The sequence below is a fragment of the Salmo salar genome, chromosome ssa20, assembly GCF_905237065.1.
Source record: "Salmo salar chromosome ssa20, Ssal_v3.1, whole genome shotgun sequence".
NCBI lineage: Eukaryota > Metazoa > Chordata > Actinopteri > Salmoniformes > Salmonidae > Salmo > Salmo salar.
The window spans coordinates 56,040,037-56,056,876 of NC_059461.1; the positions used below are offsets into that span (position 1 = coordinate 56,040,037).

Below are 16,840 nucleotides of genomic sequence, written 5' to 3' on the forward strand. Positions count from 1 at the left end.
TTAAATGCTTTATTGAAAATTCATGCTTTTATTTCTATTTCATTTCTTGATATGTTACAATATCTGCCATCATTTGGGATCTTGATGTGAATTAGACTCAAAGGAGTGTTGTTCAGAGTTAAACTTCAGGCATTTACTGTATAATGTATGACTAATTGCCCATCCATGGATACAAAACATACATACTCTCTCCAACTTGAGACATGCAGTCACACACTCAGATATACAACTGCTCGTGCTTCTAAATGCCATTAGACATCACTGTGTACCCACTGTGCAGAGTCAAAGATACATTAGCCTACAAGTGCTGAGGGGCATTATTGCTGAGCATTTGTGAGTGAGCCTTGAGTCAACCTTTTGAGGTTGAACGTGATTAACCCTAAACTGAAATAAATTAACGAAACTGTGGAACATGGGGTCAAAGGTCAGGCGGCCTAACAGCAGAACACGAGGTTTGATCCCTCACCTCCTGCACTAGATTCTAGGAGGGGTGCTGCTGAAGAGCAGCTAGGAAGCGCCCCTTAATTTATATGACAAGTTATCTGCTATTATGTGCATGGAGTACGTGAGCGAACCTTGGGGGGGAAAAAAAACAAAGTTCTTTGGTCTTGGTGAGTTTGGTCTAAACATATAAATTCTGCCATGCCCAATGTGACTGACCGGCAGCAAATGTAGACTTGTAATTTTCAGGAATGAGGATTGGAGGGAAGGATGATCATAGATGGGTGCGAGGCAGACCACCATAACCACATATAAATTAATTAATCAATGTAAAGTGTGCAAGAATATTAGGAACATATTTAATTGATTACCCTATGAGGATTTGCATATTTGAAGTGCCCAAGGTAACCTTACATGAATTATGAATATGCAGACAAAACAGATTGCTCAACCACTTCACTGAATCACAGCACATCAACTTCTAATAGTGCGGAAGATAATCATCCTCTGGTCACATGTACACTTCTTTTCAAATCACCTACAGCGTTGCCTTGGCCTATTCATAGATTTTTTTTAACTAGTTTGGCTCGATTCAGGAAACTGTCTCACATCCTCTTGGAAGGGAACAGAGCGTTGCACAGTTCTATCATAGTGACATTGGCTGAGGTATGGCTTGGATTTGGGAACACAATTGCTAGTAATGCATACCTCTAAATGGGAGGCACACCACCAGTCCAGTCAAGAGTCTGCTCATGGAGGAATTCATGCATTGATACAATTGTAATTCATTCATGTGAACTGGATGATCTGCTAGAACAGTGCCAAAAATGGACGGAAATTAGGTTGGTTTTCCTGTTGCGTCTCCTTGTTACATAATATCCATGTGAGTCTTTGTGGAGTTGTGTAAATATATCAGTCACATCTGTGGCACTTTACATAGCGCCATAGAGGGACACCAACCTGCAGGCACCTGATCATTTGAATCCTTAAAAAAAAAAAGCAGCACATTAGCAGCTCTGATGCAATAATCTAATAACCAACGTTTCGACTGCAAGCTGTCTTCAGAGTTTCAGGCTTGTTTCGCTCTACTGACAAGCCACTCCCTTAAATACAATTTTCTTTCTCCCTCAATAACCCTTTAATTTGCTCAATATTATGTTGCAGCTGTTAGAGGAACTATATGCACAGATAGCAAGAACAAGTAATGCTTCTATATATATATATATATATATATCACACACACACAAACAAAGGACTCATTTCAAGAGTTTTATTTACCATTAGCTTACAAATAGGAGACAACAACAGTAATAAAAGGTACACAAGACAAGAAAGGTTACAGATGTATATCCTTCTCAAATAAATGAGGCTCTGCTCCACTAAACAGTTACTGGACCACCAGCCAATCCAAGTCCTTCTACCCAACACAGGCAACTGGTTATTCATTTTTCAAAATCAAAGTTGATTTCTAAAACAAGTCACCTTGAAAATGAAATACTTTGAATAAGGCTGTTTTGACAACCAACGTTATCAGTACACTTCATATGTTAGTATGCCACTCACTGACCTATAAATGCATTTTTAATGCCGAGACAATTGTTCAAACCAAGTGTGGTCCATCGCAATAAGAAGCTATGCCTATTGGTTTTAGATAGAGTAACACTTGTGATCTTTCAGATTCCTCAGGTAGGAAAAACTCTTCCCGCATTTGTCGCACATGTAAAGTTTCTCTCCTGTGTGGATTTGTTTGTGGGCTTTGAGGCTGTTGCCCTGGTTGAAGCTCCTCCCACAGAGGTCACAGGTAAAAGGCTTCTCTCCAGTGTGTATCCGCTGGTGCCTGTTGAGGTTCCCAGCGTTGCTGAAACATTTCCCACACGTTTCACAGCTGAAAGGTTTCTCCCCAGTATGGACTGCCTGGTGGGTTTTCAGGCTGCTGTGTTGAGTGAACATCCTTCCACACACGTCACAGGTGAACGGTCTCTCCCCAGTGTGAGTTTTCATGTGTATGTTCAGATAGCTGAGCGACTTGAAGCTCTTGTCGCATAGGCCACAGCTGTGCGGCTTCTCCATAGTGTGGAGTTGCTGGTGCGATGTGAGGTGAGCGAGAGAACTGAGACTACTACCGCACAATGAGCACATACAAGGCATCTCTGCTGTGTGGGTCGGAAGGTGTGTCTTGAGAGACTTGGCGCAAGCCAGGACTGTCCCGCACACCACACAGAGGAAGGCGCTCTCTCCTGCGTGGGTTCTTTGGTGCATTTTCAGAGCACTTCTTTGAATGAAACATTTCCCGCATGTCTCACAGGTAAATGGCCGCTCTCCTGTGTGGATCCGCTGGTGTCCTTTCAGAGTGTCTGCCTGGTTGAAGCTTTTCCCGCACGTATCGCAACGGAACGGTTTCTCACCAGTGTGTATACGCTGGTGCCTGTGGAGATTTCCTGGTATGCTGAAACTCTTCTTGCAGATCTCACAGCTATATTTCCTCTCTCCCGTGTGGACGATCTGGTGCATCTTGAGACCGTGAGCCCGGTTAAAGCTCTTGCCACAGTCGTCGCAGCGGAACAGTCTCAACCCTGCATGGAGTCTCTGGTGATTCTTGAGCAGCTGCTTTAGGGTGAAAGCTTTACCACAGTCGCCACAAGTGTGCGGTCTCTCTCCTGTGTGAAGCAGCTGGTGTGCATCCAAACTGCGTTTAAAGGAAAAACCTCTGCCGCACTGCTGGCAGATAAAAGGTTTCTCCGCTGCTGCATGGATTGCCAGGTGAACTTTCAGCTGGATCAGTTTGCTGAATGTCTTCCTGCAGTGCTTGCAGCTAAGATTGTTCCCCTTTTTGGGCTTTGCCCAACGAGCCCCTGTGATCTTTGGCTTTCTCAAACGCTTTGGCCCTGTGTCGCCGCCTTCGTCCTTTGGGTCCGCTGCAGGGTTCTCTGGGTCACTCACCCCCTGGGCCTGGCTCTCTAAAAAATGACTTGGGTCTGATGTGCTGCTGTACAGGTACTCTTCCAACCCTTCTTCTTTGATAATAACTGAGTTGATCGTGTCCTCCATGTTGGAGTGCTGAGACGGAGAGGGAAAGCAGTTTTAGAGTCCGATCTATGTATGATGATATCATACAACAGAAATCACCACAAAGGGATGAAATGCTTCTTCTTCTATTCACTTTAAATAATTAAATACAATTGGTACCAAATGGTGCATAATGATACTTGTGTGATACAGATGCAGACAAGTAAATAGGTTATTACTTTCTGTACCCCCTAGTAATTCCAGACAGCTTTCCAAGAACTAAACCTTTAACAGAATATTGTCAGTTACGCAAATAGACCTACCTCATTTACAGTTGAGGGAAGTCTCCCTTTCCACAGGTGGAAGATGGGGGGTGGTTTCACTTCTGCATCACCAGTGCAAAAGCCTGAAAAAGATTGCAGTCAAAAGGTTTGCATCAAACTCAAAAGAACTGGTTTTAGTAACAGTGTGTGAAAGCAATCTAAAACCAGATTGATGGCCTATCTGAAATAATGCCAAGTCTCACCTGGTTGAGTGTCTTTTAACTGGTGGATGACCTTGACTTCACCGCAGCAGCCATTGGCAGATGTGTTCTCTTGTCCTCCGCTCCCTTCTAAGACAGTCCTCAGTTCGGTCTCAACTGCGTCTAGCCTCTTCTTCAAGTCCTCATTCTCAGTTTGACTCTGAGACACTTCCAGAAGCAGAACAGCGGAGCACTCGTTGAATAGATTGTGGATTTTGTCCACAGCCTCCTTAGCCAGTATCTCCATGAAAGAGGTTAACTGGGTCAACTGTAGAAAAGAACAAAAGCAAGTTGAGGGCATACAGGTTATATTATTCACACAACAAACTTCAGTTTACTTAACTAGCTATCATTATAAAACGTAGCTGACAAGTATTTCTGGCAATTATGACTCATTCAGACAAACATTCAAACAGTGTAATTAATACATTTCATATACGCTATCGCAAAAATGATCATTTGGTTGTGTTTATGAAGGTCTTAGGTAACAGAACATGAAGACATTTTGTTTTTCCAAATAACACAAAATAATTTATTGGTTTGTTACTGTAGGATAAATAAACATATCGCAGTAATTCAAGTGTTCAATCAATTGTATTTGTGGAGTGCCTTTTGTTATAACTATGGAACAGAAAGCATGTGTGTTGGAACACGGTAAACGATTTTTTATAACAAAAGAAAAATACCCCAACCACCATAACACACGGTCAGCATCATACACGGTTAAATTATAAAAACATCAGTAGTCATCATTATAAGAAAAATACCCCAACCACCATAACACACGGTCAGCATCATACACGGTTAAATTATAAAAACATCAGTAGTCATCATTATAAGAAAAATACCCCAACCACCATAACACACGGTCAGCATCATACACGGTTAAATTATAAAAACATCAGTAGTCATCATTATAAGAAAAATACCCCAACCACCATAACACACGGTCAGCATCATACACGGTTAAATTATAAAAACATCAGTAGTCATCATTATAAGAAAAATACCCCAACCACCATAACACACGGTCAGCATCATACACGGTTAAATTATAAAAACATCAGTAGTCATCATTATAAGAAAAATACCCCAACCACCATAACACACGGTCAGCATCATACACGGTTAAATTATAAAAACATCAGTAGTCATCATTATAAGAAAAATACCCCAACCACCATAACACACGGTCAGCATCATACACGGTTAAATTATAAAAACATCAGTAGTCATCATTATAAGTGTCAGGTGTGCTTGATAGTGAAAATCATCACAAAAGAAAATTTCATTTTAATGAATATACTTTAAGTGTTGATATGATAACAGGCAAAAATAGTCAGTTATTGTCTGCCTGTGCTTACATGGTGTGCGTCTTCACGCAATGGCATCAGATAGAGCATGTCACATAAACAGCGAAAGCTGGTGAGTTTGTTGCTGATGTCTTAGGGCCTGCTCTCTCTGTGATAACATTTTCTGCTGATAATCGGCCAGTAGCATTGTCACCAGCTCTTTCTATGCAAACGGTGCCGTCCCTTCTCTGAGCATGCACCATTCTCTCTTTTTGACACTTACACCTCCGAGGCCCAAGTTCAGACTGAGGCACAGAATCAGAATAATCAGAGATGTCGTCAGGATTCATTTCTTCCCCATCAGTCGTTTTCATTCAGATTTGGTAGCAAAGCTAACGCAGCATATGCATCCATTTGTCTTGGTCTTCTTGCCATTGTAAATGATGCACGCCCTCACTGACTGTGTACTCCAAGGCCAGAGTTGACTGATAGGACTGCTTGGACTCGGACTGATTATAATTACAATAGATCAATAAAATAGAATGGCCGCCCTGTTCTTAATTCACAAGTGGTGATTACACAATTACGCGTTGTCTGCTTCCCCTCGCTCATCAACTCACGCATTTGCCCCATCCTACTTTACGTCATTTATTTGATCTGTTGTGATGTGTGAATTTAGTTTTGGTATAGTTTAGGTTCAGTTGAGGTAATCATCGGGGTGATTATCAACTGGGCATGGCACATTCAACTATTGGGAGCAGGGGCGCAGGCCCTACTGTCAGGAGGAGGGGCAACGGGGGAAAACCATTTAAAATGATACGCCCTCCTAAAACTGGTTATAATACTACTTCTGTTTGTGATATTAAGATTAACAACAACAGTGTGTTTTATAGACTTAATAAGTCAATGACAGAGGGGCATGACTTTAAAAATTAATGAGCAGTCCAAATGACTGCTTTACCGGTTCTAGTGTGGGTTTTATAGTAAAGACATGTCATTTAAACTGTAAAAATGTATTACCTTTTAATGTGGCATGAACACAACCAGTCATGCTTTCATCTGATTGTCAAACAATACACATCAAGTAAGTTACCTTCGCACGTTCGTCCAAAAATAAATTCCAGCGTCCGAACAGTGTACCCGACAACTTTCCTTCAATTCGTAAGTGGCTGAAACTACCATATCACCGGAGAAAACATCCAAGCGATTGAAAAAGCACCCCTGTCTCAGTATTTGTAGCCCAAGTATCTGATGCTGTCTGGCCAAAAGGATTATGACATGCCATACTCTTTTTGTCCAGACAGCATCACATACATGGGCTACAAATACTGATACAGAGGGGCACCGTTTCACACGCTCGGATGATTTATCTGAGATTGAGTCTTTCTGTAGGGACGTCTCGGTCAAATAAATGATCAATATTTAAATATTTGGATTTGGATTGCTGCACTGTCGGAACTAGAAGCACAAGCATTTCGCTACACCAGCAAAAACATCTGATAATCTATTATTGAGAAGAGAATTGTATTGGATTCAGCGTTTGTGTACCATGTCTCCTAAAGGTCTGAATCAAGAGTTTGAGATCAGACAATTGATTACCTGAATATGTTACTTTACTTTGATTTACTTTTGACTCTTACCGGTTACCCGCTTGGTCATTCTGTAAATATATATAATGTTATGGAACCATTACATGTACCCATCTCATTATTTAATTATTAGAGATATGCAAATGTTTTGGCACCCACCATGCGTCATGTCCGCAATGGTCATGTGAGGTGAAAGGTGTATATTTTGGGATGTGAACACTCAGTGTGTTTGACCTGACGAAGATCCGTTTCGGATAGAAACGCTGTCAAAGCGTTGAATTGGGAGCTTTAACAGTGTGGGGGCCTTCTTGTTCTATACTAGTACTCTTTATTAACCCAGCACCTATGTTTTTTAAGGATGTGTGTATGACCACAAACTTCTCTAAAACACGTATGTGACCAATAAAATGTGATTTGATGTACGATCAGAATGCTGGCCCTGGGCTAAAGGATGGCACAGATTGTATTATATTGACCAGATACTATAGTGGCCGCTGTAACAATGAAATAGGCGGGATTATGACTTTGTGGCTGTGGTAACTAATGACAACCAGGCACTGCGCAAAGTTGCCGGGATGTGACGTGTCCTACTTATATCAGTAAACATCTATTGGATCAAATAAGCCACACAGCAAATAAGCCATTCAATGTGCTTTTAACCAAATTCGATACTCATTGACCTCCATACAACAACGTTAAAAATGCCACCTGCTGAGATAAGATTTTTGTGCCCAGTTACCCCGCTGGCTTCGCCTCTTCTTTGGGGACAGGTAACTCCAGTCCTCGGGGGCCAGTTTGGTGACACACTTTTGCCCCAGCAATAATCAACTAATCATGGTCTTCAGCTTAGAATGTAGCCAGATATTTATCTGGTATTTTATGGTATCATTTTTACCATCCAAACGCATTGTATGCAGCCGGCAATACACTGGTATCCCCGTGGACCGGACCTAAAACAGTTTACATTCAACTGCAAAGGCATGCGTTATAGATCTGTCATGCTCCTTGAAAACAAGACTAAGAAGCAGTAGATCTGTTCTATGTGAGCTATTTGTTTCCAGTGCTTAAGTTTCTGCATCTTTTACTTTTGTACACCAGCTACAAACAATATTTTGGATTATGAAAAATATTTCACAGCGGTTAAGATGGTACAATTCTCTACACTATACTGTGTTGTGTCACAAACTGAAATTAGGCGAAGTATTAGAATTTTAGCAACCAGGAAATGGCGGATCGATTTCTGCATAGTGCATCGTTAAGAATCAAACATAACGAAATGGGGAGGGCTCTTCTTGAATGTATCCAATAGCAACTCTCGTTTGCGTTTTCCGTCTGGAGTAAAGGTTTTGGCGTAATGATTACGCCACAGGGTGGAGGCTGCAACCTATGTGCAATTAACTAGCGGGCTGGTTTACAAAATGCCATACTTCACACAAATCAACAGATATACCTGTTCGTTTGGGGTTTCACTCGCGTTCTCTCCTGTTGGCACTTCAGACGAGGCAGAACCCTCGATAACTTTGCTAATTTCTGTAACAGTCGCGCTGACCATTATCTCCAAAATGTATCCAATCTGTTCTTGCAAAATTGACATTTTTGTCTTACTCACAACGCACTTACAAATCTTTGTGAATATGCTCTATTGACCAAGTTGACCTAACGCTATGTAACGTTAACTACAAAATAAGTGTAGCTAGTGCTGTTAGCAGTGTTGTTGTCCGACTGACCTGAAACAACTCGAACGGCATACGTCACATGTTCTTCCGGGTCGAGGCGTGGATTTTTAGTGGTTACAGTGGCCACAAAGTCAATGTGGCTATATCGTAAAAATTCATAAAAACAAACATTTGCTTCTTGGTCTTGATTTAAGGTTAGGGACAGATCAAAATTTAGGCGGGATGGGCTGGTCCAACTCAAGGTGTCATAAAAAAAAAAGATGCACCCCTCTTCCCAACAATAAAGATAATTCACATGACCCTCCTTTTGTACTGTAAATTAAATGGAACACCCTCCCCCCTCATAATTAACTCATAATAATGTTTACGACCCAAAATAACAACTGTAGTGACCCTGTGTTTATAAACGTGGATATCGAATTTGCCACGTCAACATGCTTTTGTGGCACTGTCAATGCCATACAGAGCTAGGATCAAGAAGGTTGAGGGTTTTCCGACCACCACAGAGGAGCTCACTCCAGTGTTGCCAACTAATGTTCAGGGGAAGTTACTAGAGGCAGGTCGATTTGTTGCTAAAAGTTGCTAAATGACGTTGTGATGTCATTGGGTGAAGATGTCATTACGTAATAACGTAAAACTGCATCATTACGTAACGTTACTCAAATTGACTGGCCATCTCGGCGAAAAATATGATTTGACTTGTTAGTTTAGGTTTGTTTGTTTATTATCATATTTTTATTTGTAAAAGTAATATAAACACAACACATTTTATATGATCAGAATTTTGTTTTTAAACACAACACATTGAATTATTAAACAATTTCACATTATTGAACAATTACATTTTATTTATTTTCTTTTCAACTAGTAAACCTACACATTCTGAACAATTATAGTTTTAAGCAGTGTATTGGTAGTTAACATGCTACCTAACTGATCAACAATTATAGGTACAAGCTAATAACATGGTATATATGCTATCTTATTGAACAAGCAACTTAACTCAAATAATGATGTGTGCGCTAGCATCTCTCCAGCTCTCTCCAGGTTGTTGTGCTGCTTGGCTGGCTAGCTGCTCAATGATTTCCTCCACATATTGCCACTGTTCTCGCACACACTGCAGTACACACTGCCACCACCGCACCAGGAGTATGGAGTTGAGACATTCTATTTCTTAACTTTGACTTGACCACATTCATTTGGCTGAACAGCCGTTCAACCTCCGCATTTGAGTGTGGCAAGGAGAGGGCAGCGAGTGCAGCTTTGCACAGTTCTTCAAATGGATTTTACCCGGAAGAGTCCGTGTAGTTATTGACTTCCCTCCAAAACTCGAATGTATTTTCAGTTGAGTCCCACCTAAACAGATGGATGTTTCTCCATTGGGAAACAATTTTATCAATTGTTTGGGGCTGGTATTCCAGTAGCTCAGCTACTTTAATAATTTCAGTGGTGCCTTTATTATGCTTTAGCGTCTCCTTAACACTGAACAAGGCCATGTTTCGCAAGGCTTCAAGGTTGTCTGGGAGTCTTGCTTGCAGCTCCTTGCTTAAAGCAACAATGTAGTTGATGCACCGTCTCCGAATACCTTTTTGTCCTCTAGCGCAAGACTGAGTCGGTACACCGTGCTCTCGAAAAGGTACCCAAGGTATGGTGATGGACTGAGATGTCCATCAATGGCATCCTTCAGGAAATCAATTTTTGCCATAGAGTTGACTACTCTGCTGCAAATTGATTTTAAGAGTACCAGATTGTCCAAAAGCTTGACAGGATCTATTTGCTCTCCCTCAAATGACTTCACTGCAACTTGTACATCGGACAGCATTGATTTCAAGAATGTCAGGTAGACATAGTTGGTCTTGTCCACGTACATGGCGTGGAGCACATCCGCCATGTAGCAATGCTCACTGGCCTTGGTCACCTCAAAGTGGAGTTTCAGTTCTTCCCACTGGCTCAATATACGAGTTACCGCAGGCTCAATCGATAGCCAACGTGTGGCACACACTTCGGTGATCTGCAGGGGTTTCTGGCCACAATTAATGGTGGCATACACTGCTTTGTACGCCTCGCGCCATTTTGGGGAAATCGAAAACCAGTTGTAGGTTTCCCTGATTAAGTACTCAACACTCCTAGGGATGGTTTCTTTGGATGCTGCACTGTCAGCCAATTGTAAAGAATGGCACACACAGCGGATGAGTACCAAATTGGGCAATGCACATTCTTCCCTTAAAATCTTGTGCACCCCAGTCATCACGGACGCATTATCAGTACCAATACCCTTAAGGTTACACTTCTCAAGAAACTCAACTACCGCCTTTGCTATTGATCTGGCATCGCCCCCCTCCAATTCAACCAGCCCAAGAAATGTGGACACAACGGTTCTTTTTTTAGCACTGAAATACCGAATCACCACACCCAGGTATTTCGAGACACTGACATCAGTGGACTCATCCAAAAGGAGACTGAACTTCTCATCCCCCACATCTGATGTTAACCTTTTGATAAAATAAGGAGCCAGTACTCCATAATTATTTCTGTGCACTTGGTGCGGTGAATTTGGAAGTTTGTTGCTGCCACAGAATCTGAAAAGGCAGGTTTGCAAGCCATACCTAAATGGTCACATGCTAGCAGGGAACAATGCTCCGCAATGGCCATTGCCATAGTAGCTTCTGCGCTTTTGCAGTTATCCACTTTCTTAACCAACTGTGGTAATGTAGACTGCGTTGTGGGGTTGTACGGTTTTGATTTATTTTTATTCTTTGCTGTAGCACAATGTTTTTTGATGTCATACATTTTTGCAAGCATATCTGATTTGCAGTACGCACAGTATGCCTGACAATCTTCCCCAATTACTGGCTTCAGCCACCCTTTAAATTCAGGTACAGACTCCAACTTTCCTGTACTTCTGGCTGTACAATTTTGATTGAGACATGTTGATTGATGTAAGTTCTGTTCAAGATCAACCATTTGTGATTAACTATAGTCATTGGGTTTGTCTTGTCGAATGCATACTACTGCTGCTGTAGTCAGCCAACAATGACTTACAATTTGCGGAAATTGCTGCTGGCCTGCTGCTGCCTGTGCACGAGCTGAGCGCCTGCTGCTGACTTCACTCACAATGCACTTTTGCAGTCAGGCACGTGTGTTGTGACTGTGTGTGACAGAGAAAATCGGTTTTGTGTCATTTAGAGGGAAAATGCATTTTAGCGTTTCAGTCACTTTTCAAAAGTTGCTAAAAGTTCCAAATACATTTTTAAAAGTAGCTAAATTTGTTGCTAGGTGCTGTTTGAAAAAAAGTTACCAGGTTACTCTGAAAAGTTGCTAAGTTGGCATCACTGGCTCACTGTTTCATTACTTCCCAGCCAGAGCTGGCTGCAGACAATGATCAGCTAGGGGGAAATCAGATTTACTTCCTTTTGATGCCATATTTATAATTATATAAAGTCAATGCAACAATTTTCCACCAACAGGATTCTGTGACAATGCACCACACAACCAATAAACAAAGCATACCTGTCACGTCCTGACCAGTAAAGAGGTTATTTGTTATTATAGTTTGGTCAGGACGTGGCAGGGGGTATTTGTTTTATGTGGTTTTGAGTGTGTTTATGTAGAGGGGCGTTTGATTTATGTATTCCGGGGTTTTGATCATTGTATCTTTCTATGTCTGTTCTAGGGTGTTTAATTCTATGTTTAGGTTTTGGAATTGGGGCCTTCAATTGGAGGCAGCTGTGTATCGTTGCCTCTGATTGAAGGTCCTATAATTAGGAGTATGTTTGTTTTGGGGATTGTGGGAGGTTGTTCTATGCACTGCTGTATTAAGCCTGCAAGACTGTTAGTTAGTGGCTTGTTTTGTTTATTAAGTGTTCACAAATAAAGTTAAGATGAGCACTTGACCCGCTGCGCCTTGGTCCACTTACTACAACGAGCGTGACAGAACCTCCCACCTCCAACGGACCAAGCAGCAGAGAAAGGAGCAGCAGGTGGACTATCGGGAGTTTTTGACATGGGAGGAAATTCTGGACGGGGCTGGACCATGGCACCAGGCTGGGGAATACCGTCGCCCACCGGAGGAGATAGAGGCAGCCAAGGCAGAGCGGCGCCGGTATGAGGCTATATATGCGCCGATTAGGAAGTTTGGGGGGGGGCACACGGGTAGTTTGGCTAGGGCAGGCAGTAGACCTGAGCCAACTATCTGTGATTATTATGGGGAACAGAGGATCAGAGGAGCACCGTTCTATGCGGAACTGCGCACGATTTCGCCTATGCGCACGAACAGTCCGGTGAAAATGATTCCAGCCCCTCGCAAGTGCCATGCTCGAGTGAGCACTCAGGCCGTAGGGGTTGTATGCTCCAGACCGCCAGTAATGCTTCACGGCCCAGTGTATCCTGTTCCCGCTCCTCGCACTAGCCCTGAGGTGCGTGTCTCCAGTCTGATACCTCCAGTACCAGCACCACGCACCAGGCTTCAGGTGCGTCAGCCCAGTCCCGAGTGTCCGGCGACAGTGCCTCGGCCAGAGTGTCCGGCGACAGTGCCTCGGCCAGAACTTCCGGCGACAGTGCCCCGTAGAGAGTCGGCCCACAGTCCGGAGCACCCAGAGTACAGTCCAGGGTCTACGGTGACATGCTTCAAGCAAAGGTATTCAGTAGGGGTGGACTGGTCAGGTGGGGGACTAAGGCCTGAGCCACCTCCACTGTAGGAGGTTTGGGGAGGGGGGGGGTGTAGCACGGCAGCCACCCTCCCTTTAGTTTAGGGGTTTATTTTGTAGATATTTTTTGTTAGGTGCATCTGGGGTCTGCACCTTTTGGGGGGGGTACTGTCACGTCCTGACCAGTAAAGGGGTTATTTGTTATTATAGTTTGGTCAGGACGTGGCAGGGGGTATTTGTTTTATATGGTTTTGAGTGTGTGTTTATGTAGAGGGGCATTTGATTTATGTATTCCGGGGTTTTGGTCATTGTTCTATATTGTATCTTTCTATGTCTGTTCTAGGGTGTTTAATTCGATGTTTTGGAATTGGGGCCTTCAATTGGAGGCAGCTGTGTATCGTTGCCTCTGATTGAAGGTCCTATAATTAGGAGTATGTTTGTTTTGGGGATTGTGGGAGGTTGTCCTATGCACCGCAGCATTTAGCCTGCAAGACTGTTAGTTTGTTCGTTTCTTGTTTTGTTTAAGTGTTCACAAATAAAGTTAAGATGGACACTCGACCCGCTGCACCTTGGTCCATTCACTACGACGATCATGACAATACCGACTATTTAGGGCACTTCAATATCATGGTTTTCGTTTTCAACACCACAGTAAAAGACTATGTAAATCTCGACAAACAGAAAATGCATCCCTCCCTACCTTGTAGGCTTACCCAGTATTGAAGACTTGGCAATCTCATTTTTTGGTGTTTTGTAACGGCTGTCTCTTTCCATTCATCAATTGGCTGCTGCACAGTTTGGATTGATTGATTTTATGTCAGCTAAAATACATATACACACAAACATTTTTAAAAGTGACCGGGATTCCACAAAGTCAGGGACTCATACTATTACATAGATAGACAGAGGGGAAGTTTAAGTACAATTCTTAGAAGCTTGTTTGGCTGGTAGCTTATTCTTTAGATGTTTGGTTGCTGCTGGTAAACCATGATATGATGGCATAATCAAAGTGAAACTGGACTACAGCACTTGCCAGAGTCTTGAAGGTGTCTATAGCTAGGTTTCCATCCAATTGGCAACAGATTTTCATGCGAATATTCTAAATCCTCATAAAACCAATATGCCATTTCAGAATTTTCTTTAGGAAAATTTGGCACCGGACAACATGAGGGGGAATATTTTAATTTACCGGACATCCATATGCAGATCCGACCTGTCACAGCCGGCGCCATCAATAAACGAGCGACGTTGGCAAAATTAGCCACATTTACACGTCCTTAAACGGCTATAATAAATTACAAAAACATTTCTTTGTGTTTCGATGTGTAGCATATGCAAACCTTTAGAGCCGGTTAAATTATGAAAACATAAGTAAGTTATGTCTGGTGTGCTTGATAGTGGGCTCCGGGCAGCCGAGCGGAAATGGAGGAAAACTCGCCTCCCTGCGGACCTGGCATCCTTTCACTCCCTCCTCTCTACATTTTCCTCTTCTGTCTCTGCTGCTAAAGCCACTTTCTACCACTCTAAATTCCAAGCATCTGCCTCTAACCCTAGGAAGCTCTTTGCAACCTTCTCCTCCCTCCTGAATCCTCCTCCCCCTCCCCCCCCTCCTCCCTCTCTGCGGATGACTTCGTCAACCATTTTGAAAAGAAGGTTAACGACATCCGATCCTCGTTTGCTAAGTCAAACGACACCGCTGGTCCTGCTCACACTGCCCTACCCTGTGCTTTGACCTCTTTCTCCCCTCTCTCTCCAGATGAAATCTCGCGTCTTGTGACGGCCGGCCGCCCAACAACCTGCCCACTTGACCCTATCCCCTCTCTTCTCCAGACCATTTCCGGAGACCTTCTCCCCTACCTCACCTCGCTCATCAACTCATCCTTGACCGCTGGCTACGTCCCTTCCGTCTTCAAGAGAGCGAGAGTTGCACCCCTTCTGAAAACCTACACTCGATCCCTCCGATGTCAACAACTACAGACCAGTATCCCTTCTTTCTTTTCTCTCAAACTCTTGAACGTGCCGTCCTTGGCCAGCTCTCCTGCTATCTCTCTCAGAATGACTTTCTTGATCCTAATCAGTCAGGTTTCAAGACTGGGCATTCAACTGAGACTGCTCTTCTCTGTGTCACGGAGGCTCTCCGCACTGCTAAAGCTAACTCTCTCTCCTCTGCTCTCATCCTTCTAGACCTATCTGCTGCCATTGATACTGTGAACCATCAGATCCTCCTCTCCACCCTCTCCGAGCTGGGCATCTCCGGCACGGCCCGCACCACGTGCTCTCACCACTGGTGTCCCCCAGGGCTCTGTTCTAGGCCCTCTCCTATTCTCGCTATACACCAAGTCTCTTGGCTCTGTCATATCCTCACGGTCTCTCCTATCATTGCTATGCAGACGACACACAATTAATCTTCTCCTTTCCCCCTTCTGACAACCAGGTGGCGAATCGCATCTCTGCATGTCTGGCAGACATATCAGTGTGGATGACGGATCACCACCTCAAGCTGAACCTCGGCAAGACGGAGCTGCTCTTCCTCCCGGGGAAGGACTGCCCGTTCCATGATCTCGCCATCACGGTTGACAACTCCCTTGTGTCCTCCTCCCAGAGTGCTAAGAACCTTGGAGTGACCCTGGACAACACCCTGTCGTTCTCCACTAACATCAAGGCGGTGACCCGATCCTGTAGGTTCATGCTCTACAACATTCGCAGAGTACGACCCTGCCTCACACAGGAAGCGGCGCAGGTCCTAATCCAGGCACTTGTCATCTCCCGCCTGGATTACTGCAACTCGCTGTTGGCTGGGCTCCCTGCCTGTGCCATTAAACCCCTACAACTCATCCAGAACGCCGCAGCCCGTCTGGTGTTCAACCTTCCCAAGTTCTCTCACGTCACCCCGCTCCTCCGCTCTCTCCACTGGCTTCCAGTTGAAGCTCGCATCCGCTACAAGACCATGGTGCTTGCCTACGGAGCTGTGAGGGGAACGGCACCTCCGTACCTTCAGGCTCTGATCAGGCCCTACACCCAAACAAGGGCACTGCGTTCATCCACCTCTGGCCTGCTCGCCTCCCTACCTCTGAGGAAGCACAGTTCCCGCTCAGCCCAGTCAAAACTGTTCGCTGCTCTTGCACCCCAATGGTGGAACAAGCTCCCTCACGACGCCAGGACAGCGGAGTCAATCACCACCTTCCAGAGACACCTGAAACCCCACCTCTTCAAGGAATACCTGGGATAGGATAAAGGTCTCCTTCTAACCCCCCCCTTAAAAGATTTTGATGCACTATTGTAAGTGGTTGTTCCACTGGATATTATAAGGTGAATGCACCAATTTGTAAGTCGCTCTGGATAAGAGCGTCTGCTAAATGACGTAAATGTAAATAGTGAAAATCATCACAAAAGAAAATGTCATTTTAATGAATATACTGTAAGTGTCGATATGATGGCAGGCAAAAAGTCAGTTATTGTCTGCCTGTGCTTACATGGTGTGCGTCTTCACGCAATGGCATCAGTTAGAGCATGTCACATAAACAGCGAAAGCTGGTGAGTTTGTTGCTGATGTCTTAGGGCCTGCTCTCTCTGTGATAACATTTTGTGCTGATAATCGGACAGTAGCATTGTCACCAGCTCGTTCTATGCAAACGGTGCCGTCCCTTCTCTGAGCATAGACCATTCT

At 43.8% G+C, this 16,840-nt stretch overlaps 1 protein-coding gene across 2 annotated transcripts; it reads right to left on the reverse strand.

Moving 5' to 3' along the window:
- Window positions 1-1,697: 1,697 nt before the first annotated feature.
- On the reverse strand, window positions 1,698-12,119 carry LOC106580876 (oocyte zinc finger protein XlCOF6). 2 transcript variants are annotated; one of them, XM_014162400.2, is made up of 4 exons: window positions 8,579-12,119; window positions 3,974-4,238; window positions 3,771-3,853; window positions 1,698-3,498 (listed from the first exon to the last, which is right to left on the reverse strand). In XM_014162400.2, the coding sequence occupies exons 1-4, from the start codon at window positions 8,597-8,599 to the stop codon at window positions 2,089-2,091; spliced, it is 1,779 nt and encodes a 592-aa protein (XP_014017875.1). In that variant the 5' UTR covers window positions 8,600-12,119; the 3' UTR covers window positions 1,698-2,088. The 2 variants fall into 2 exon arrangements, with proteins under 2 accessions (XP_014017875.1, XP_014017872.1); XM_014162397.2 differs by having other exon boundaries at window positions 8,302-9,250.
- Between the last annotated feature and the right edge of the window lie 4,721 nt (window positions 12,120-16,840).

What these genes read in the sequence shown, in the direction of transcription:
- LOC106580876 (XM_014162397.2), bottom strand. Translation starts at nt 8,445, where the DNA reads ATGTCAATTTTGCAAGAACAGATTGGATACATTTTGGAGATAATGGTC. An exon ending in GTTAAAAGACACTCAACCAG is followed by an intron (nt 3,854 to 3,973) that starts GTGAGACTTGGC and finishes AATCTTTTTCAG; the next exon opens with GCTTTTGCACTGGTGATGCA. An exon ending in TTCCCTCAACTGTAAATGAG is followed by an intron (nt 3,499 to 3,770) that starts GTAGGTCTATTT and finishes TCTCCGTCTCAG; the next exon opens with CACTCCAACATGGAGGACAC.